Source organism: Pristis pectinata, chromosome 9 (assembly GCF_009764475.1).
Source record: "Pristis pectinata isolate sPriPec2 chromosome 9, sPriPec2.1.pri, whole genome shotgun sequence".
NCBI classification, from domain to species: Eukaryota; Metazoa; Chordata; class Chondrichthyes; order Rhinopristiformes; family Pristidae; genus Pristis; species Pristis pectinata.
Window position 1 is genome coordinate 26317098 of NC_067413.1, and position 24142 is coordinate 26341239.

Here is a 24142-nt window from a genome sequence, read left to right on the forward strand (position 1 = left end):
TGTATGTATCGATATTTGAGAAATGGAAAGATAAAAATGCCGTGTTATAGGATTAGGATATTCAATTCCAGTTGAAGATTTGCAATGAAATCACTGTCATGAGTTGAATGGAGGCTCTACAGCATTACAAAGGTTTGTTCAATCTTTCCATTCTTTCCCTAATTGGTACATTACTAGATTTGCATCATTGCTACTTGTTTGAAATCACTTAAGATCTTGTCTGAAACATTAAGAGAATTAATCCTTCAGACATGTTTTGAGAAGTATACTGTAATGGTGTTATGTAAACTTTCAAATGCCATTCTTATCGTCCTGCATTTCTCAACTTCCTACAACCCAAAACTTCTTTTCGCACCTTCTGCCCTTCCATTTCTGCTCTACTTGTTCTCACTTGGTAGTACCAAGGGTAATGATATTTTCCACTGGACAGTGAGGTGCATTTATCCTTTATCTTGCTAGCATGCCTTAAAATGTACTTCTTCAACAATACGCTCATTCAGTTTTCTTAAACTGCTTCCTGTTCCCACCTGGGTGTAACCCACTTGACAATGAAACATCTCAGGAACTGCATGAAAAACCATCCCCAGAACACACTACGCAAAGATGCATTTCACTGTGTGTTTCAATGTACATGTGACTAAGAAAGAAATGTTATTTTATCTTATAATGGCTGAATTGGCACAGACATCTGGAATCAGGTTGTACTGGAATGTGCATGGAGGTAGAGGAATAACCAATAGATTATGATGTTAAATAGGCAGAACACAGAAGAAATTTAATATCCACTTCTCTTTAATGAATTCTATAAATCCATGCATTTTCCTCAATTATGCTCATAAGTAGACTACATCCTGTAAATCATTGTATGCTTTTTCTCAGGTGCGATGGCATTGTAAACAAAACTTACATTCATTCAGAAAAGTGCAGACGCTGGAAGTTTGAGAAAAAGAGCTCTCAACAAATCTGGTTTTTGCCTGTGTCATAGAGTAATAGTGCATCACGGCATGGAAACAAGCCCTTTAGCCCAATTTGTCCGTGCCAACCAAAATGCCCATCTAAGCTAGTCCTATTTGCCTCTAAATCTTTCCTTTTCATGTAGCTCTCCAAATATCTTTTAAATGTTATTATTGGTGGTTTGAATGCACTTCTGCAGTAATGCAAAAGATGTCCAGAAGGTAATGGTGGCTGTGGAAACTTGCATATCTTTAGTGAGTAGGTAACGAGTTTGTTCACTTGGCTGTAGAGTGGTGGACCTGTTAGTGAGGACTATAATTTGTCCTATTTACCTCTGTGAAACTTTATGTGTTTATGTGCAGAGCAGTGATAGCTGGTCAAGCAGAAGAATGGTTAATGGTATTTTGTTAAATATTCATTATCTAAGACATTTAAAGTACGTTGGTAGAGACCTAAGCCTTGACTGTCAGGCATGTGGAACTAAAATGACTTTGGTAAGTCAAACACGATCCTGTATAATGAAATTATAACAGCATACCCAGGCGAATGCAAACTTTACTGGATTTGCACACTGTTAGGTGATGTGGCATGTTTCCAAGATTGTTAAACAACCAGCACACCATAACTAAATCAATGAAAGAGAACAGTGAACTGGGGAGCAGCAAAACGTTTTGGAAAATGTCACTCTCCAAAAGACGTCATAAACTGAGATTGGGAAATCCTGCACAAGTGGAAGCAAACTTGTTGAACTACATTGAAAAATATTGAAAATTGGATAAAACGAGAAAGTTAGAGCTTGTTTGTTTTGACATACACATTTTTTCTCCTTTTAATCAAAGCAATAAACTAAACTGAAAACAATCTGCTGAACAAGATGGAAATTCTGAAACTCACTTGAGCCACAGAATGGACCCGAGTTGTCCAGTCCAGCGGACTGATTCAGATGTACTGCCGCAAAGGTCAAGGTTTTCTGTTAATTGGATGACACCTTGCTCGAAATCTGTGTCAAGCACCAGGCAATCTGCCAATATAGGGCCAGATGTTAAGGTAAGAACATAAGGAACAAGAGCAGGAGTAGGCCAGTATACATCTCCAGTCTGCTCTGCCATTCAATATGACCATGGCCGATCCAATTTAAACCTAAATGCCATTTTCCTTCTTTCCCACTTTCTTTCAGACACCTGGACCCCCTTGTAGTTTAAATATCTGTCAGTCTTTGTCTTAAATATATCCAATGATTCCACTTCCACAGCTCTCTGGAATAGGGAATTCCAAAAATTCATGACTCTTTGAGAGAAGAAATTCCTCATTATCCCTACTAAAATGGGCAACCCCTTACCTTGAAACTATGTTCCTAGTTCGATTTATCTACACTAGAGAGAAAACAAATTCTTTCAGGATTTTCAAAACCCCTCAGAATGTTTAATAAGGAGTTTGTACGTTCTCCCCATGTCTGCGTGGGTGTCCTCCGGGTGCTCCTGTTTCCTCCCACATTCCAAAGACGTACGGGTTAGGAAGTTGTGGGCATGCTATCTTGGCGCCGGAAGCGTGGCAACACTTGTAGGCTGCCCCCAGAACGCTCTACGTAAAAGGTGCATTTCACTGTGTGTTTTGATGTATATCCTCAAGGAACTCTAGTGAGATTGTCAAACACAATTTCCTTTTCGTAATAATCATGCTGATTCTGCTTGATTGCTTTATGACTTTCAACATTTTCTGCAGTTACCTGCTTAATAATAGATTCTAGCATTTTCCCAGTGACAGTTGTTAGGCTAATTGTTTCTTGCTTTCTGTTTCTCTCCTTTCTTGAACAGTGGCATTACAGAGTCATGAAGAATAGGTCTTTTTACAGGTTGGCTCTCTTATGACCATCTGCAATATAATGTCTAGCTGGGTATCAGTCCATCTACTCTTACTTCCCTCTTTAGACTTAGTGTGGATTTCACTGTGAACCAAGGCATCTCTGTGATTATTGTTACTCTTATTATTTTTGTTTGCATTGCTAAAGGAGAAATACCAAAGGGAAGCTGCCTACCTCTTCAAGTTGGAACAGTCCTTCAAGAATTTGTTGACTGACATTAAAGCTCAGATTCTGCAGCCTCTTGTCAAGGCTGGTAAGTGACTGTCAGGTGTCACATTATTCTGATTGAGACTGGTCCAGAAAAGAAGGACCTGACTTCACATGCCAATGGGTCGAAATATTATAAAAAGATGGTGGATGAAACTAAAATACAGTGCACTGTGAAAGAAATAGGCAGCATATATACTTTGTAAATCATGTTGACTAACTAGGATGAATAACCTGCCTTTTTTTAATTTCCTTATTCTCACTCCCATTGACCAGCTCTACTGAATATCATGGTGTGTGGTTTTGTGGACTGCTGATTCAATAATGTTTACCTTCCACTACTGACAAAGGCAAGCTTTTAGTTTACCTTCTCAAATTTATTCTATGTGTGTTTCATTTCTGCAGAAGCTTCTGATCTAAAGTCCCGGTCACAGCTGAAAGAATCTCTCTTTGTCTTGGAGGAAAGCTTGGAGGCGCTGTGCAATCAGACAGAAGAACACTGTTTGCACCTTAGTGAAAGATTCAACACTTCAACCCACAAGGAGCTTTACCTGCTCAAAAATGCACAGCAGCTTAAGGAGATATACGTTATGTAAGTGAGCAAGCTGAACATTTCAGATGTTTGGCAGTGATGTCCTGACTGGCAAGTCATTACAGGTCAGTGTATGCTGATCACAAATGAATGTTTAACAAGGTCCCACATGGTAGGCTGGTCCAAGTGGTTAGGGCCCCATGGGATCCAAGACAAATTGGCAAGTTTAATCCAAAATTAGTTTGGGAATGGGAGACAGAAGGTGATGGTGGAGGGTTATTTTGGGATTGGAAGCCTATGAGCAGTCATGCACTGGAATCTTACTGTTTGCTATATACAGTAACAACTTAGATGTTAATGTAGGAGGTATGACTGGTAAGTTTGCAGATGACACAAAAATTGGTGGTGTTTTGATAGTGAGGAGGATAGTGTTAGGCTAAAGAAAGGTATTGATCGACTGGTAAATTAGGTAGAGCAATGGCAGATGGAAGTTAATCCTGATAAATGTGAAGAGAGTCTCAAAAAGATTTAGAAAATACCTAGACAAGCACTTGAATCACCAAAGCATAGAAGGCTACAGATCACTACACATGGGATGAGTCTAAATGGGGACTTAATGTCGGCATGGAGGCGTGTGGGCGGGGGTAGGGCCTGTTTCTGTGCTGTATGACACTATGACTCTATGCACCTAAAATTGGATAGATTAGCCTGGTGATTCAAGTCTTGGTCTAGCAACCTGTAGGTCCTGAGTTTGAAACCTACGGCATTGCCCTGTTTTGTCCTGCACAGCTCTGCACCCCTAACCCCCTCCACCTGTCCCAATTCCTTTGCTCTCTTGCTTCATCCACAACCCTCACCGTTCTTCCCATTTGCTCCCCTGCCTATCTCCACTGTCCCCTTATCCCACCCCCCCAATACCATTTTCTCCAGCCTGCCTCTCCCCCACCGACCCAGTTCTCCCACTGCATCCTCCTTCTGGTCCTGATTTCTCCAGATTTGTGACTCTGATAGTTCAATATTTGTTTATCTTTCTCTCTTTCAGGTACTTCATGGCTTTCACAAACTATGTTGTCCTTTGTGGCTTTGAGCACATTGCAAAACAAACCAGGTACAACAGCAATGGAAAAACAGCTGTGTTTCAAAAATGTTGTGTTTTTAAAAATTGTGATTAAAAAAGCTGGGGTAACTTTACAGTTTGAGATATTGAATCTTATTTCACTCAGCAGGGCTTTATTTATCTATTTTGGGAGTTTTGGTTCCTGAAGAACAGCAATGTGGATCATGGAAAATGAAACTCTTAGGTAATCAAAGGTCAGGTGCAGTGTGGGATAAGTACGAAGTAAAGACCAGATCCATTGTTTTCAGTTCAGGTGCAGTATTGGTTTGAAGCTCAGTGCATCCCCTCTTCTCATGCTGGTGTGACTTCATCCTGTTTCCACATCAACCAGTTTGTAGCTTGAGCGTTCACACCTGAAGCAATCCTCGGAGTGTTGACTATGTAACCCCGGCTATAGATCACATCCAGTGACCTCATCACACTTTATCCTACCACCAATACTTATCACTATCCTTCTTATTGATCAGTGTTGACACTCACTTTTCTGCTGAACTCAACCCACCTCCCCACCCCTACCGTCTCCACCAGTGCCACCTTTGGACCTCTTTTCCCCGTGCCCCATGCCTTGAATCTATCTGATGTCCTTTGCACAGACCTTTCCCCATGTGCTATTGCATCAGTCTTGTACAATGACCTGGACCTGATGTGCTACTGAGCTTCCCAGCTGCACCTCCACAAACAATTGTTGGCATATTGTGAACTGATTGAATGACATGCCTTGAAGGGTGTTGCCCAGTTTCTAGGCAATACTTGCCACATGTTTAATTATAAATTTACTCCCTACAAGCACAGGTTCTGTCTTCTACTGTTCTGGACAAGATGAAACAATTTCCCCTGGTCCACATTACCACATTCCTCTGGAATCTGAAAATCAGTCATGCTATCACCTCTAAAACTTCTTATTTCTAGTTAGAATGTCCACAGTTTAAATAATAATTTGTCATTGTTCAAATCCCTCCCTCCTTCTATCACTCTGATTGCTCTCCTGTTCCTTTCAAAAGCTTCAGCAACTAGAACTGTACCTAAAAGTATTTTGCAATAGGAATTCATCAGATTTGCATTTAAAGATATCAGCAGTGTCTCCTTCCATCATCCCCACTGGAATTAAGTTGATATTCTTGCTTGGCCCAATCTTCAGTGTAAATGTAAGGGAAAGGGAGGGGTTTCAATTAAGGAAAATATTTGGAACCAGTCTTGTGAATTCTGCCTGAGCTTGTGAGCCTGCTACAAGTGTGGGCAGGAACTGCACATTGCTTCAGCAATAAAAGCAGCAGCTGAAAATCCAATGGTAGATTGTGTCTCTAACAAAATAGCAAAATCTTTAAGCTTTGAGTTGAATAGCTTCCTGCTTGAGTCTTTACATTTTTGATATAACAATGCCTCCCTAAACAATGTTGAATGCTTGTGCACTCTTTACTTTTTCTTATGGCACTAAGAAACAAGTAATAATTTATAACTGAATATTGAGTTTGGTGATCCATTCAATTGCACAAGAAGTTGCTCGATGTACGGTAACTGCATAAGTGTCAAGTGGATGATGGTCATTTATGTGATTGGATGGACTGGACTTTGTCATGTTCTGAGTAGGGATTCCTTTTCATTTTCTGTTTGTGATACAGGTTGCTATGCCTGTCATGCACTAACTAAGCTCAACCCACTCCACTAGAAACTAATTAATTCCTATGTGAAGTATTCCATTAAATGTTTGTTCAGGATGTTGCAGATAACCTAGCTTTCTCACCACCAAATGCTGAAATTTGCTTGGCAGAACAGAAGCATAACTGCATGATTCTAGAAAGGTCTGTCTGCCTTCAACTGAATTGACAGCACATCTTTGAGATTCAGGTGTATCGGGAGAAATTAGTTAGCTGGAGCACACTAGATCCTCAACTGAAACTTGATGGTGGGATTTTGGGCAGAATTGGTAGCCATAATGGTGGAGTAGAATTAAATGCATCACTGATTTATAAGTTGATGAGTTTAATCTTTGAATTACTATACCAGACTGGTGAGAAGTATATTGATAAAACCAGGACTTGTGCTGACACCCAGAGAGTCTGAGCATTGCTTCTTCATGTTCCTGTAAAACTTCCTTATGATGTTCGCCCTCAGCCCATTATTGCTGAAGCAACATAATGAAGAATTTGGTGCTTGATGGTATTCCGAGCATTATCTCATCTCATTGTGGTCCTTACCTTAAAAAAAAGGAAGGTTGTGCATGACCTTTGTGGGTGTACATGTGGGTGGTGATCCTAAAAGGAGGATATTGCCCTTGGCCACTTCCATAATGTCATAAGACTGCATAACCCAGAGAGGAAATCTTGTCCATTTTTAGCATTGCTGGACAATGAATCATTGTTAAAACAAAACTCCCTGCTGTACAGGAACTGACAAGAACAAGAAAGAGAGCATACTATAAAGCACAGAATTTTGTGATCTGATTGTGCTACCTCAACTGTGTTGTGTAATTCTGGTGGGACATTCTGACAAAGGTCTTGGACCTGAAACATTAGCTCTGTTTTTCTTTCCACAGATGCTGACCTCCTGTGCGTTTTCAGCATTTTTTGTTTTTATTTCAGATTTCCAGCGTTTGCAGTTTTTTTTTATTTTTAGGACTAATCCTAGGCTTTATCTGCTGTGGACCATACATGTACTGTATAAGGTCTGTTTATAAATCAAGATTATAGAGAAGGCAGTAAAGGAAAATCCTCATTATTCAATGTATATTTAATGTAGAATTCTGAATTTGGTGGTAAATTTTGTACTGAAAATTCTGTGATTCATATACATTCTAATTTTACCACCCAATTATTTATAATAAATACAGTGACTATTGGAAAAAGAACAAGAAAACTCTGAAGGGTTTTCACTTGGATTCAACCTCTCTTCCCATGAGCCTGCAACGAATCTTTCATGAGCCCATACGCCTACAGGTCCAGAAGTATATCGACGTCCTCAGGAAACTCAGCTGTGGCTTGATAAAGGTCTGTGCATCGCAGAATGATTTTAATTTACAAACTGTAATACAAACTTACAAATTGTGCTGAGGATCTGGAACTGCCGTAGATAAATACAGGCCCTGGAATTCAATGGGAATTGCATGGTTACAGCAGGATAACCAAATACTGAAAAGATATCCATATCTTTTATTGTTGATTTCACTAATGTTACCAAGAGATGCAGGAACTCCCAATGAATTTTGAAGCCTTAATGAACATCATTGTTATTGGGCTGAATCAATATGACTGTCAAAGCCTGCCAGGGGTATTTTGAGGATGGACCCTCAGGACTGTGCTGCCTAATCATTGCTGAGGTTTTGCTCCACCTAACCAGGTGCTTCAAGCATACAGAGGTCCAGCCAGGTTCCAACAAAGCCTGATGCAGGGTCTTGACCTGAAACATCAACTATCCCTCTGCCTCCGCCGACGCTGCCTGACTTGCTGAGTCCCTCCAACAGTTTGTTTTTTGCTTCCAACAAAGCATCCATGCCAGTTAAGTACAAGCAGGCAGTGTTTCACTGTTGCATTTCCAAATTATAACTATGATCAGTGCAGGGAACACATTATAAAACTGTTGAAGTGCAGCTATTTTATTGTGTTTGTGATGTTAAGAGATGGCCAGCTATCCTGTTTATGCTTTGGAGTTAAAAACAAAAGCAGCAATTCAGAACCAGAACTGACACACTGTTGATGAGGACTAAACAATATTACCAGGATCTGCTGCTAAAATTCACTGGATCAGATTTGAACCCCAAATCAATATCTGTACTGCTAGCTCTGTATATGTTAGTATTCTTCATAACTTGTATATCTAGAGTTAATTGTTACAATAAAATCTGACCAAAGCCTGTAATAATAATGAGAGATGATCAATTTTATAGTAAAATTCCTTAAATGATTGTTTCTGAACATATCTGATTAACAGTAAATCCAATGCAACAACTCTCTTTCCTTAATCATTATTTGTTTCTCGCAACAAGTTTAATAATAACATCTGACCTTGTAACTAGAAATTACCATCTGATATTAGACAATGAATAGTTAATACATTAAATTCCTCTGCCTGAATTTGCCAAGGTTAACATTAAATTTAAAATAATTTTTTGCTTCAATTAAAATAGTGGACAGACAAATGTTTATGTACACACTAAATCTTCAAAAAACAATATCATTCAGTGATTTTCACTTTTCATTAAGTACCCAATTGAAGGAACTAATTATATTTTATGTCCTTTGATTTATTAGCTGTCAATCTTTTCTTCATTTAATAATCTACAGGCCATTGAAATCCAAGCTTGTTGACCCCAAATTGTGTCTTCTGAATTTATGAACTTTCCCTCCTAAGCTAAATCTTGGTGTGATCCTACACTATAGGAATTGGACATGATTGAATTTAGGAGCAAGTCATTCAGTTCAGCATGCCCCGTTCCCCTGCCTTCACTCTCTTCTTTATAAGCTTTTGTTCTTTTACTGTTTATCCACTTCCACCTCAACTTTTTTCTAGAATCTGATCTGGAAGAGAAATACAGGATTGCTTTGTGGAGTTAACAATCAGACTGATGATGTTTTACATAAAGTGAGATCAGAGTGGGGGGATTATACAAATGAGTTAAAGGGTCAGTTCAATTTTTTTAGGGTTTATCCTCTTGGTCATTTTCAGAACCCTGAGTCAAAACCTACCACGGATGCTCTTGTGACTTTCATAGATCTTGACAAGTGGATTCAACAGACACTGGATGTGGCATCTTCAACCAAAGCTCTCTGGAGCTCTCTTGGAAGCAAATTAACAGTGAGTAGGGAGTACATTATGCTCAATATTTTCATTATTGTAGGTACTTCTTCTCCATTATTGTTGTCAATCGAGAAACCGTTGATCCATGTTACCTAAGACTAATTCCGTTTAATAACAATTCACATCACTTTAGGTTTATACAAGTATATTTCTGCTTTGGCTCAGTAGTATCAATCTCACGTCTCCTGGAGTGATGCTTCAATCTGTGCCTTCTAATTCTGATTTGATCACAATCATATGATGACTTGAGATCATCAATACTGAATAGTTATTACCAACAAGAAAATAAAATAAAACTCCCCTCAGTAATTAGAATGTAGAATAATCTACTTGAGTGCTTGAGAAAAATAGAATGAATGAATTCACAGGAAAGCTCAATACATACATGAGTGAATGTGGTGTGGTACTAATTGCTGGAAGCAATATTCTAGATGGCTCCTGACCAAGTCTCCATACAACTGTAGACCAACTTCCTAGTCTCTTTGAAATGAAGGCTAAATATTCCATTAAGCTTTATAATTGTTTTTATCTATAAACTTTACTTAATTTATGTATGTTGTCATCTAAATTGATTTGTGACTCAAATTCCTACATTCATGCCATCCAGAAACTATTCCATTTTCCTTCTTTGATCCAGAGTGAATGCTGTCATATTGAATTATAATCATTACAGATTTCTCTTTCACTTAATTTGAATGGTCTCTTTTTAATGTACAACTTCTGTAGATACATAATACTCTTTCTTCATCGAAGCCATTAATAATTGGTAGTTGGTTTATTATTGTCACATGTACTGAGATAGAGTGAAAAATTTTGTTTTGCATGCCATCCATACAGATAATTTCAAAACGTAGTACAGAGGGAAAAACAATAACAGAATGCAGAATATAGTGTTACAGTTACAGTTTACAGAGAAAGTACATTGCAGGTAGAAAATAAGGTGCAAGGGCCACGATGAACTGGATTGTGAGATCAAAAGTTCACCATTATTGTAAAAGACGTCCATTTAAGAGTCTTATAACAGCAGGATAGAAGCTGCCCTTGAGTCTGGTGTTGCATATTTTCAAGCTTTTGTATCTTCTGCCTGATGGAAGGGAGAATGATTGGGGTGGGAGGGGTCTTTGATTATGTTAGCTGCTTTCTTGAGGCACTAGGAGTTGTAGACAGAGTCCATGGAGGGGAGGATGGTTTTCATGTTGGACTGAGCTCTGTCCACAACACTCTGCAACTTTTTGAGGTTTTGGGGCAGAGCAGTTTCCACACTGATGCTTCTGGATAGGATGCTTTCTATGGTGCATCTATAAAAACTGGCAAGGGTCAAGGGGGACTTGCTGAATTTCCTTAGCCTTCTGAGGAAGGAACGGTGCTGGTATGCTTTCTTGGCTATAGCATCTATATGGTTGGACCAGGACAAGCTATTGGTGATACTTAAACCTAGGAACTTGAAGCTTTTAACCATCTCCACCTCAGTACCATTAATACGTACAGGAGCATGTGCTCCACCCTGCTTCCTGAAGTCAATGATCAGCTCTTTTGTTTTGCTGGCATTGAGGGAAAGGTTGTTGTCTTGACACTATGTCACTAGGCTCTCTACCTCTTTCCTGTACTCCATCTTTCATTATTTGAGATTCGGCCCACTATGGTGGTGTCATCTGCAAACTTGTAGATGGAGTAAGAGCAGAATCTGGCCACACAGTTGTGAGTGTATAGGGAATAAAGTAGGGGGCTGAGGACGCAGCCTTGCAGGGCACCAGTGTTAAGGATAATCATGGCAGAGGTATTGCTGCCTATCCTTACTGATTGCTGTCTCTTGGTCAGGAACTTGAAGATCCAGTTGCAGAGGGAGGTGTTGAGTCCTAGGTTTAGGAGTTGGGAGATGAATTTGTTTTTTTTTCCTTTGGCACTAAGATGATAGTAGTCTTCTTAAAGCAGGTGAGAACCTTGGATTGTAGTAGGGAGACATTAAACTGCTCCACACAGAATCTGAGGACACATCCGGGGACTCCATCTGGGCCAGATGTGTTCTTCAAGTTCACTCTCAGGAAGGCTGATCTGACAACTACAATAGTGACTGTGGGTACTGGTGTGTTGGAGGCTGTCGGGGTGGGTAGCATCATTTTTTTGCCCTTTGTTCAAAATGTGCATAGATTGCATTATCATCAGGGAGTGATGCATTTTTGTCAGCAATGCTGCCTGACTTTGTTTTGTGTCCCGTTATAGCAGGCAAGCCTTGCTACAACTGATATGGGAAATACATGTTGATGCTCAGCACTAATCCCTCAGGAATATCACGTCACATCCTGTTATTAAGAGCATAGTTCCATCATCCTTACACTCTTTCTCTAACCTCTGGATCCATTTCTAATCCAATGCACCAAAGTTGCCTCCAAACCCAAGCCTTTCATATGTATCAATTGGTTATGCAGGCAAATTTCAGAATTTAAACATTTCCTCATGCAGTCATCTTATTGGTACTTTCGAAATGAAATGTTGAGGAGAAAATTCCTCATGCTTTGTTGAGAATGTTTTGTGAGTCAGGGAGCAGCATGCTGTCCTTCAACTGTCACAAGTGTTTCAAATCAGGAGACAAGATGATCAAATGACCGCATTGCTTCTTTTGGAGAATGGTAAAGATCAGGCTGACTTTCTCACTTCCCATTCTCAGCACAATTGGCTAATTCTGTTGCTCAAACTTTCAAATTATGCAAATCAAGTTAAAAAAAAACAGTTATTTTTCTCTCTCTGCAATTCGAAGTAGAATTCTATTGCTTGCTCATAAGGTCATGCAAGCTTGTGATGACTTATTCCATTGATACGTATGCAGTGGAGTTTATGAATCTCGAAGAAGTGCTTTTGGAAGGGGGATTGGAAGAAATCAAAATGGATGGTGGCATGGAAATCACATTTTTTCCTTTTCCCTCACACCCACAAGCGGTCACTACCTTCAAATTACTGAACTGTCTGGAAGTTAACTGTTGAATGGTGTGTGGAATTCTGGAATAATAGAACAAAGAAGGAGGCCATTGGGCCCACTTTGCCTGTGCTGAGTGTTTGAAAAAGCTGTCCAGTTGGTTGACTGTTCATTCCTCTTAAACTTGTAAATTTCTTACCTTTAGGTATTTGTACAATTCCATAAAAGTTATCGCTGAATGTACTGTCCACTACTCTTCCAGGAATTGCATTCCTGATCCACTGCACAGAATTTTTAACTCTTTATCTTGCCTTCAGTTTATTTGTCAATCATCTTAGATCTGTATCCTTTGTTTACTGATCCTTTCTCCAGTGGAAAAAGCTTGCTCTACTAATCATCACGAGCTTTCCGAGACCTTGATAGTCATAATACGGACAGATAGGAATAGTGTAGATGGACCAAAATGTCAGCATGGATGTGATCGGCTGAAGTGCCCGTTTCTGTGCTGTCTGAGTCTATGATCTTATGAATACCTTTGCTAAATATTTATTAAATCTCAATTTTATTTCTGTTTCAAGGAAAACCAAAGTTTGTCCAGGATCTCTACTTTCATTCTTAATTGCATTCTATTAAATCCCTTTTTCTGCATGCTATTGAAGGCCCTGACAATTCTCTCCAAAGTGTGGTTTTCAGAATTGGAGAGACTACTCTAGCTGGGCCCAAGCAGTGTTTTTTTTAATGAAGATTGGCTATAACTTCCCTGGTTTTATATTCAACCTCTTTATAACCCAAAGGTACTGTATATCTTTTTGACAACCTTCTAAATTTGCCCTACACCTTCAGAGATTGGTGTACATACATCATCAGATCCCTATGTTTCTATATTCCTTTTAACATTATACTGTTTAGTGTGTTGGAGATACAAAAAATTCTGCAGACGCTGGAATCTGGAGCAATACACAAAAAGTTCTGGAGGAACTCAGCAGGTCAGGCAACATCTATGGAGGGAAATAAACAGTTGACGTTTCGAGCCAAGACACTTCATCAGGACACTATGAAGGATCTCAGCCTGAAACGTTGACTGTTTATTTCCCTCCGTAGACGCTGCCTGACCTGCTGAGTTCCTCCAGCACTTTTTGTGTATTACTGTTTAGTGTGTATTGCTTTCTATTTTCAAAATGAATCACTTCATTTGTCTCTGCATTAAATTTTATTTGTTATATGTCTTCCCAATTCATAAGTCCTTGTATCACTTAAGGCACTGCAGTGATGCAGCAGTTAGTGTTGGTGCCTCACATATCAAGCCAACCTAGTTTGGTCCTGACTTTGGTGCAGTCAGTGTGGGGTTTCCACATTCTCCCCATGACTCTGTGGGTTTCTTCTGGGAGCTGCAGATTCCTTCCACATCTCAAAGATGTTTGAATAGGTTAATTAGCGACTCTAAGTTATCTCGTAACATAGGTTGATGACGAAAAGAATCAAAGGGGAGATGATGAAAATGTGTGAGAGAAAATAAGTTGCAGGGGTACAGGTAAATAAGGAAGGTGGAAAAGACATCCCTGGGAGCCGGCATGGATCTGATGGGTGGAATGATCTTCTTTTGCATGACTATAATTCTGTTACTTTTGCTGGTTTCAAACCTAATTCTTCTCTTTTTAGGACCTCTTGTTTCTTCCAGAGCGCCGGTTATGGGAAGACAGCAACAACATCCCAGCATCCAGCGGCGATGCCAGGCTCTTGCTTTTTGATGACAGCCTGGTGATCATTCAGGTAAAGATCTCTGCATTCAGTAACTGAATCTTTGGTTCCCTGGTTTGGGAAAAAAAGTAAGGAAAGCTCACATGTATGAGGAATATTGAATACTTGAGTGAACTGTAAGCTGGAAGTTAACACAAAGGTTCAGATATTTATTGGAAATTGGGTGCATGCAGAAGGCAAGAATAACCATGGTCCTGAAGACCTGATGAGTGAAGGAGATAAGCAGAGGTTTGAAAATGGTGAAGACAATTTTAAGATTTTGTGGTATTCATGGACCAGGACATCATAACAAGTACAAGGATAATGGATACATTGGCTACAGACTTTGGATTAGCTGAAGTTTAAGGAGTTTGGAAGATAGATGTCAGACAGAAGAGTATTGTGATTGTAGATTCTGGAGGTTTCAAAATCATGCTTTAGCCATTCAGCAGGAGAAGAGCAGAGACAGAGGACAACATCGTAGAGTTGGAAGTACATAGCAGTCCTTGAGAAGGTATATAATTGAAAGCTCAGCTCAAGAAACAATATTAAGATAATTTAGCTCAATCTGTGATACAGACAAGGAATGAAATCACCATTTAGGGAATGGATGATAGTTGAAGATGACATGTACTGAGGACCCAGAAACAATTTTGCGAACTAGTAAATACTTGAGCTTTCAACAATCAATTTTCCATTAAAATTCTACTGTGTAGTGCACTTCTAGGCTTTGTGTTTACAACACATTTTTAATTTAATAACATGTCTCAAAGTGCTTCAGAAGCATCATCAAACAATTTGACACTGTGGTACATAAGGAAATATTGTATCAGTTGAACAAAAGCTTTGTGAAAAAGGCAAATTTTAGAAGGCAGTCTTTTCCCCCATTCCCCATTTCTCATTTCTATTTCCCTTTCCTTGGAGCAGACTCGATGGGCCAAATGGCCTGCTTCTGCTCCCTTGTCTTGTGATCTTGTGATCTTGTGAAGAGAAGAATTTCAGGGGTAGATACCAGTGATTAGGGCCTTTTCAGCTGAAAGCACAGACACAACTGGTGGTGTTTAAAAATGGAGATCCTGAGTAGACAGAATTGGAAGAGTATACACATCTTGACATATTGTTAAGCTGGCGGAGATTAATGAAAGAGCAGGCAAGGTAATGGAAGGATTTGAAAACTAGGGTGAGTATTTCATTATTCAGATAACAGGTTAGGTCAGAAAGTAGAGGGTGATTGGGAATGGAAGGGTGCAAACTGCAACATTGGCAGCAGATTTTTTGATGACCTTACACTTATGGATGTTGGAAAATGGGAGAACAGCTAGTTATGGATTGTCATAAGGAGTGGTCGGGAGTTTCAGCAGCAGATGAGCTGAAGCAAGGTTAGACGAAAAGAGGCTGCACAAGTGACCACAGCTGTTGGCACATGGGTGCTGACTTTGATAGTTTCTCAGCTACCTGTGGCTCATATGTTTGTTGTGCAATGACCTACTTCTTTTTTGCTAGGGTTCAGAAGCCAGCAGCTACAAGCTCAACATAGTCTGGATGGAAAGACTTATTGACACCAGCTCTGAAAGGTCAGTAGGAAGGGTTAAGTGCAATGTAAATAGAAACAGCTCAATGTATTCACAGGGACGGAGAATGAGGTAACTGGAGCTAAAATCCCCTTTCTTCCATTCACACTCCATCAATTTTATAGGCAGTATCTCATGCTGGTGTGCTGCAATGTTATTGGCAATGTACTCCTTCATGTATATTTATAATCCTTACAAGTGCTCGGCTACATGATTGATTGTGTGGATAATTTTTATAATAAAAAGTGCAGACTCCAATCACATTCTTACCATACATCAATACAATTTAAAGTTCTATTCAGAAGCAGAAATGGTTTTGACAGATTTGACAGGCAGCTAAATCACAGGTTTGGCTTATCCAGCTATCATTTCTTCAGCTATTTCTTGAGCAGTGTTTATATAGCACCACTCCACTGCACACCCTACACACCTCACCATCGTCTTCCCTGAAAATTTTAAGAGGAGAGACCCTCTTGTGGGTAGAGAGAGGGCAAACTCAGTGCAAGGTCATTGAAAAACAGGAAACTCCAGAGCAATTGTGGGCTTATCAGAATGGCCTTCTGGAGACATCTACCTTGGTAATTGAGAGTAAGCATCCCTGTCAACAAAATGTATTTTTGTTTTGTTCAGGAATCAGTTGAAGATCATTGTTCCAGAGGAAGAATTTATATTCAACATGCAGGATCCCAAGAGTATGGTAAGCATAGAACTTAGACTCTGAAACATATCAGGAAGTGATGAGGGCCTTTTACTTTTGGAGATGAATCCTAAACAGGGCTAAAGGTTCATGCCCTGTTCAGGAATTTGAAAGTGTGATTTAAGCTAATACTTCAGTGCAAACTATTCTTCATTGGTACTTTATGTCAAGTGTCAACCCAAATCTGTCTGCTAGTTTAGTGTATGTTCAAAGAAAATTTGGCTGGTGTTTCTTTACCAAACAAGAACAGATTAACTAGTTATTTATCTGCTGTTGCTTGTGGAGGGTTGTGACTTAATAGAATCCCTACAAAACAGTGACTACAGCTCAAGTAATTCTTCAGCTGTGAAAATCATTGAGACATTCTGCAGATGATTGACAATGTAAATTCTTCTCTTTATTTGATATTCCTAGTGAAATTCTAAACTTTTGGAATATTTGAATCTAGCATTAATTTGGAATGCTCTTCTAGCATTAATTAGAATTAATGTTAAAATATGCAAGTATCTGTAACCAAGAAACTGCTGGGTTGCCATAAAAGCACATCTGGTCCTTCAGGGGAAGAAATCTGCCATCTTTACTTGGTCTGATCTGTGTGTGACTCCAGAACCACCAGTGCAGATGATTCTTAAGTGTCTCCTTGTTTCTGGGACAATTATGGATGGATAATAAACGCTGGCTTTGCAAAATTCATCTGTAAATGAATTATAAAACAAAGAACTCTTTCTAGAGCATGATCAGAAAGGAGGGATCTACACGATGGGACTAATTTTAACCCACTCTGCCTGTCTGACGTGGGAGGTGCAGGTATTAAAACGGGACATGCTCAACCGGATTGAACCAGGGACTTAATAGGGAAATAAAGATTTGTTTTAATGGGACCCTGAGAAACCAGAGTGTGATGCCTGGACCTGCCTGCCACTAGTGGACTTTTTGAGCCAACAAATGTAGCGTAAACCTGAGTTGTAGACCTAGAGAAGGGATACCCATTTGGAGCAAGTAACACACCAGCAAGATGCTCATTAGAACTGGCCTCAGAAAAGATCAGAGCTTTCTGGCTTGGTCAGGATCAGTCCTCATCTGCTCACCAAAGTAAGATGATCTATTTTCATGTTGAATCCTATGCAGCCTCTGATTTGAAAGTACTGCATGATATCCACTGTAAATATCCCCCAGACCATTTATATACTTCAATGAATGCATTAGTTTAATTGAAACTGGTGCAAAAATGACAGCAGCAGCTTTCCATCCAGGGATGTGTCTGATAGAAGCCTGGGTCATCTTTGATTCAATGGCAGCACTCTTGCTTCCCGAGTCTGAAGATTCCACAGTGAATCCTCACTCGAGCTGATTCCTTGTTAAAGGACTGAAAATGTGCTGCATTGTCAAAGCTGCTGCCTCCCAGATCAGACCTCAAAACATGCTTTTGTCTCCCCCCTCAGATACATATCAAAGGTCCAACAGCGCTATCCAAAGAAGAGCGGGGCAGTTACATGGTGCCCTGCCTCACATTTCTCTCTCAGCCAATATTGGTAAAATGAAATGGGGAAAAACTCTGCAGTTTTTATACTTTACAACAACAACTGTATTTCAAAAAGTAATTTTTTGCAAAAACAATGTGGAGCATTTGTGAAGTCATGAAAGAAGCAGTGTAAACACAGATATTTATACTCTCCTGTTCTGCTCTTTTGATTCACAGATGGTTTGGTTTTGGAAGCTGAATCAAGCCATTCGACAGTTCTTGGATGGGAAGCTGGATTTCCCTTTGTGGGGTGAGGGCAGCACTGAGAATTCATACAACGTGCCTGCTTGCCGTTTTGCTGCCTATACTTTTGTCAACAATCCTCGATTTAAGGCTGCCATCTATGAGGGAGACTGGTACAAGGGGAAACCCCAGGGCAGGTATATTTTGATTTGAAGTTTAACGTTTTTAGACAAAGTCTAACAGTAAAATACTGGTTAGAAAAATATCCTCAAACTTAGGTGTTTATTGTGGAATAATATGTTCTGAGCAAAATTAAGCTATGCTACCTACTGGCTCTTACCCTCACCGATCTACCCTGTGTAGAATGGAACCTCTTTTGTATATGGTTGAATTAACAGTCCTTATATTGAGCAACTCACTATAAGAGGTAGACAGAGAGGAGCATTGATCAGATGATAGGACACTAAGAGAGGTGACCAATGATAAACTGTAGGGGTCACTGAGAGTCTGGCTATGAGGTGAGAGAGGGAAAATTTCTGGGGCAACTTTCTTACACAGAGAGTGGTGGGTTCCTGGAACGCACTGGCATGGGTGGTAGTGGAAGCAGATACAATAGGGGCGTTCAAGAGGTTTTTAGGTAGGCACATGTATATACAGGGAATGGAGGGATATGGATCATGTGCAGGTAGAAGGGATTCATTTAATCTGGCATCATACTTGCACAACATTGTGGGCCAAAAGGCCGGTTCCTGTGCTGTACTGTTCTATGTTCTAAATCAAATAGTCTTTCCAAGATTGTGCTCAGATATGAGAAACCAAATAGGGATTTCTATGCTGTAGATTTCTAGCAACCGAAATGAAGGCTTCTTTCTGTTTTTTACACCCTTCCAGAGAGGGGATATGAATCCCAGGGGTGTAAGTTGTGGATTCCCAACTTTCTGATCCATGCAAATTTTTCCTCATTGAATAACACAGTTGTGGATTAAGCTCTTTCATTCCAGTTTTGCTATAATCTTGAATTTTCCAGAACAAAGTTTAGCATGTTGCTGCTGTGGTTATTAACTAATATTTTCATTGCTTCAGTGGAATCATGAAATGGCCAGATGGGCGAAACTATGCTGGACAATATGAAGGAGGTCAGGAACATGGGTAAGTATTGCTTAAACCATCCATCTGCACTGACATATTATCAGATGGCTCAACTCCTGACTTGCTTTCATTGTAGTGAGAACCTTTGTTATTGCTCAACTTGATTATTCTCCTTTCTTCTGTATACCTTCAATCTTTTAACCTCACCTAAAATGATCCAAATCTTTGCTGTTTGTGTCCTAACTATTTTCTACTCACTGAGCATTCTCCTTTGACTATACATTCAGGATTCCACAAACTTTGTGATCATGTAACATCTCCAAACTTGTATCATACTAACAGTATTCAGCAATTTATCTCAATTGTGCAATAGAGCCCAGTGAAGTTTCACATGGAAACTAAATATTTCATTTAGTTTTGGGATTAAGGTGAGTCATTCATACTGTTCAATGAGCTTTAGTTGTCCCATCTCTGGGTTTGGCTGGAGCCAGCAAGAATTTTATCAACTGGTATGTTTTAGCACCCGCAGATATGAATAGAATAGATTTCTTTCCATCAGCAATGTAATTTGTGATAAAAATCATTCCATCTTTTTTGCACATTTAATCCCCCAATCGATTGAAACTATTAAAAGAGTCTAAATAACCATTTGTGATCATCTTCATCTGATCCAACACAAATGTTGAAAGCACAACACACAAACTTAGTGAAATTAGTTTGATCTCCTCAGCTCCAGAAAAATAACTCCAAAACCTCAATAAAGGCAATCAGCATTTACTCCTACCTCGTCTTCTTTAGCTTAGTCACCAATTATCACGATGCCATCATTCAATGTATTCAAACACCAAGTAAAAAGAAACATTCATGATTCAACAGTTTAACAAGTGGGGCTCTGTATGTACAGAACCACTTTTACTTCTTGTGCATTCCTCTGTAGAGGGCACTGAAGACAATAGGTTCATAAGTGACCTCATTTCTGAAAGTGTCTTTATGTTATTATAATCCTGGTACTGCTATTCTCTTTCTACCCCCATGCTTTCTCCTTGAAAGCATTCCTTAATGAGAGCTTTTTGACTAAATTTTAGCATCTGTCCTAATACTCCTTTACTTGTTAATGCTTCTATATAGAGCCTTGGATATTTTATAGTTTTTATGTTGTTGTATAAATGTAAGTTCTGCAGTCATGGTCAAAAACTGACAACTTTCCCAAAATTGGCGGTGGCACAAAATTGTGGTCAGTGTGGTATATAGAAGGGTGCTCTCATCTCCCACACACACACACACACACACACACACACTCTCTCTCTCTCTCTCTCTCTCTCTCTCTCCTCTCTCTCTCTCTCTCTCTCTCTCTCTCTCTCTCTCTCTCCTCTCTCTCTCTCTCTCCCCTCTCTCTCTCTCTCTCTCTCTCTCTCTCTCTCTCTCTCTCTCTCTCTCTCTCTCTCTCTATATATATATATATATATATATATATATATATATATTCTCACTCCTGGAATTCCTGTTAATGTGGACATTCTCTTTTTAAGTCCAGATGAAGGGTCTTGACCTGAAATGTCAACTGTCCACTTCCCTCCATAGGTGCTGCCTAAGCTGCTGAGTTCCTCCAGCATTCTGTATGCTTCTCCTTTTAAAACCTTTTAAAAAATCTATCTCGTTGAACAAGCTTTTTATCATCCATCCAAAACTCTCCCTTTGGCTTATTGTCAATGTCCTTTGATTACACAGAATGCCTTGAAGATTATTGCTGTGTTAATGGTGCAAGTTGGTTTTTCCCTATTTAAATGGGAAAGGCAAAATTTGGAGGAGTGGCTTCCAAGCTGAACAATGGAACACTTTTTGGAAACAGCTCTAATAATTTGCTGGAGTGGGTGGGAAGAAGTGAGAATCTGCAGGACAAACGTAAATGGTCCACATTCGTGCTGCCATTTTGGGTGATCCTTTCTGACCAGTTGAGTGGGAAGATGGGTTGGCTGTCTCCCTTTAAAGCATTCTTATGGCTGCAGAGTAAGAAAGGGAGAGGGAACATCACTGAACTCTGGTTTAGTTAGCATTGCATAACTCTGAAGCCTAACAAGGATATTACTGACCACAGCAGGTGAAGCAAAAGTAGCCCCTGCATGATAATGTGAACACTACAGCCACACTGATGCAATGATTCAAATATGTGTTTGAAATCCTAGCCTATTGGTGCTTTGTTCCAGGTTTGGTGTATACATCACTCCTGGAGGGCCGGAGAGTTTTGACTGTTACAAGTGTCACTGGAAAATGGGAAAGATGCATGGTTACGGCATCTGTGAGTAAGTACAGCAATTCTTGATTCTTCAAAATGGTCAGCTCTCAGGCTATAGTACAAGACGATCAGCTTGGATTACTCAACCCCTAGCAATTTGTATAATCTGTCTTTAATTAACCCACATATTTCACACTGTGTACTAATTGATTGCCCAAGTTATGAATGCTAAAAGTTTACCCTCAACTAAGTTAAATTATCTGCTCCATGGTTGCCTTGTTTTCCATTCCCACCTCTCCTTCTCTTTCTTAAACAGGGATCTTAGATATATATTCTTCTAATCCATGAGCGTAATTGACATTAAACAGGATGATTGACAAATTGTGCCTGAACTATTTCCTGTCAACCCAGTGCCGGCTGCCCTGGGTTCTGCTCAGTTTATGCTGATCCAGTCTGCAGTCATCTCTGAATGTTGTTCTACTTCCTCCTTTTTTTGTGAAGAAATATCTTCTGTGATGCTTTAATTAGCTTAGTCTAATTTTATGATCAGGGGAATAATTTTCTTAATTAGTGCACACAGCTGACACAGTCCAATATCTGGAAAATGAAATTGGAAAATTATCCCTTCTGTCCATTTGAAAACATTCCTTTATATTCACATTAATTGCTGACGCTCGGAGAATTCAGTCCTCCTATCCCAGTGAATCATCATTGGACTATTTCCAAGAACATTCCATGCTTTCCTTTGGAGAGAAACTATAGCAAAATTGCCACCTGCACACTCATTGTGGAGCATAATTTGTAAGCACAGAGCAGAAAATAGCACAGACAGGTTCAGGGCTCTTTGTGCATTTGACTTTTGAATATTTGTATAGGGTGGGTGAGAAAATGTGCCAAAAAAGCCCGATGGGACTTGTTATTGACGATTATTAATACTACTAATGCTGGACCCTCTCAGTTGGGATCTCTTTAAATGTGATTATCTCTAAGTGGGTCTCCTAAATTTAATTTTTTGTCTGAATTTGATGGCATGTTATTCTTGGCCAAATACAGCTGGTTGTTTGAAAAGTTAATACTTTGAGGGAATTCTAACTCTTCATCCTTGTTATTGGCTGAGATGTATCTATCAGCAATACAGGACTACAACCTGGTGGCTGGGTTAAATCCAAAAAACACACAAGTATTTAACTAGTTGCCTGTTGAATGAATTCCTAGCCTCGATGTGAGAGATGATTAACCAAGTCAAATTAAATCTTGCTTATGTGAATTAGCTTCAACATGAGGGAGATGAACTTCAATGAACTGAATGAAAGTTCAGTCACAGTTCTACAAAAAAGGAATTTTGTTTATACTTTGTCTCTAATAGATCTGTGTGAAATTATTTCACATTTCCTTACAACATAGAAAGAGGCCATTTCAGCCCTTTGAGACTATTCCCCTACTAATTTTCCATTTAACCTATTCTCTCCCATTTCCACCAACTCTTCCCAGATTACTCACCTACCTACTGGGGGCAATTTATAAAGACCAATTAATCACAAATATTCTTTGGAACTGTACTGTAACTTTTTCCGTAATCAAATGCCTTTTTTTGTAGCCTGCAGTGATTTCTGTGCTGTTTAATTAGCTGTCAACTTGTACTTTCTTATGACTGTGTGACTTGCTACAATGTTATTTGATTTCTTTTCCCCTCCTGATGTGGTAATACAACAAATGTTTCCATTCATTGATGGAGTTAATAACCCCAGAGTATCTCACTCTCCTAGCTGGCAACAGAAGCTCTTGTCTTGAGGTTGAAACAAAAAATAAAATTCAAAATGGAGCAGGAAGGATGTGATGAATTTTCTTGGCAAAATATTCTGCCACTAATGTTACCAGACACTTATTTTAGTGCACCTTGAGCCTATTTGAAGGCAACAATGGGTATGTTATTTTCCATTAGTTCTCAGGTACAGGTCCTATTCTCTCTTTGACTGGATTTATAAATTTTTATTGAGCAAGAGAATTGGGAAAGTTTTTCCTAACCCCACCTCCCGTTGACTCCACTTCTGTCTAGCAGACAGTTTCCTGTTGTGCAAATGCAGGAAGACTATGCTGCTTCACATAAGCAAGTGTCGTTCACTGTCAATCCAGTTTGTTCACCAGTGGTCTGTTATTTGATCATAGGGGTCATTTGCCACTGATCTACACCTGACATTTCCTGATCTCTCGTGATTTCAACAGGACTCACTGGATAATGATTAAAAAAGATAACCCTTGTTGGGATTCCAAGACCTTCCCCCTCATTTTGCCATTGCACTGTTTGATTGAAGACTCTGTATTGAACCTGGAACTACATGGTCTATTTTGCATAACATTTTGCACCTCATTGTGAAAACAGTACTCTAAAGTCACTCTCTTCCTAGGTATGGAAATGGTATGATTTATAAAGGTTACTTCCAAGACAACCAAAGACATGGATTTGGAATTCTACACAACTCTGGATTGAAAAAGCTTGCCTTTAAGTATGTGGGGCACTGGGAGAATGATAAAAAAACAGGATATGGAGTGCTTGATGACCCTGACAGGTAGGAGGCCATAGAATCTATTACAATATTGAATCAATAGTCTGGAAGGAGAAATGACTGACCCCTGTTCCCCTCAATACTAATGCCTGCATTTGTCTGTGGAAGTGGCCTCAAGGTGAGCTCAGGTCAATTTGTGAGCATCAATTTCACTATGTTTTCTTAAAGTGCAA

General features: G+C 39.5%; 1 protein-coding gene across 2 annotated transcripts in view; it reads left to right on the plus strand.

Annotated features, from left to right (window-relative positions):
- Nucleotides 1-24142, plus strand: part of LOC127574434 (ALS2 C-terminal-like protein) — a 75333-nt gene that overhangs the window by 18505 nt on the left and 32686 nt on the right. The window contains exons 2-14 of one of the 2 annotated variants that reach the window (XM_052023442.1): nt 1794-2001; nt 2963-3068; nt 3428-3614; nt 4597-4662; nt 7499-7655; nt 9331-9459; nt 14033-14143; nt 15614-15684; nt 16312-16378; nt 18078-18280; nt 19167-19232; nt 21377-21472; nt 23811-23972. In XM_052023442.1, coding sequence (XP_051879402.1) covers nt 1861-2001; nt 2963-3068; nt 3428-3614; nt 4597-4662; nt 7499-7655; nt 9331-9459; nt 14033-14143; nt 15614-15684; nt 16312-16378; nt 18078-18280; nt 19167-19232; nt 21377-21472; nt 23811-23972 — 1562 coding nt within the window. In that variant the 5' untranslated portion in view covers nt 1794-1860. The other variant, XM_052023443.1, reaches the window with a different exon arrangement.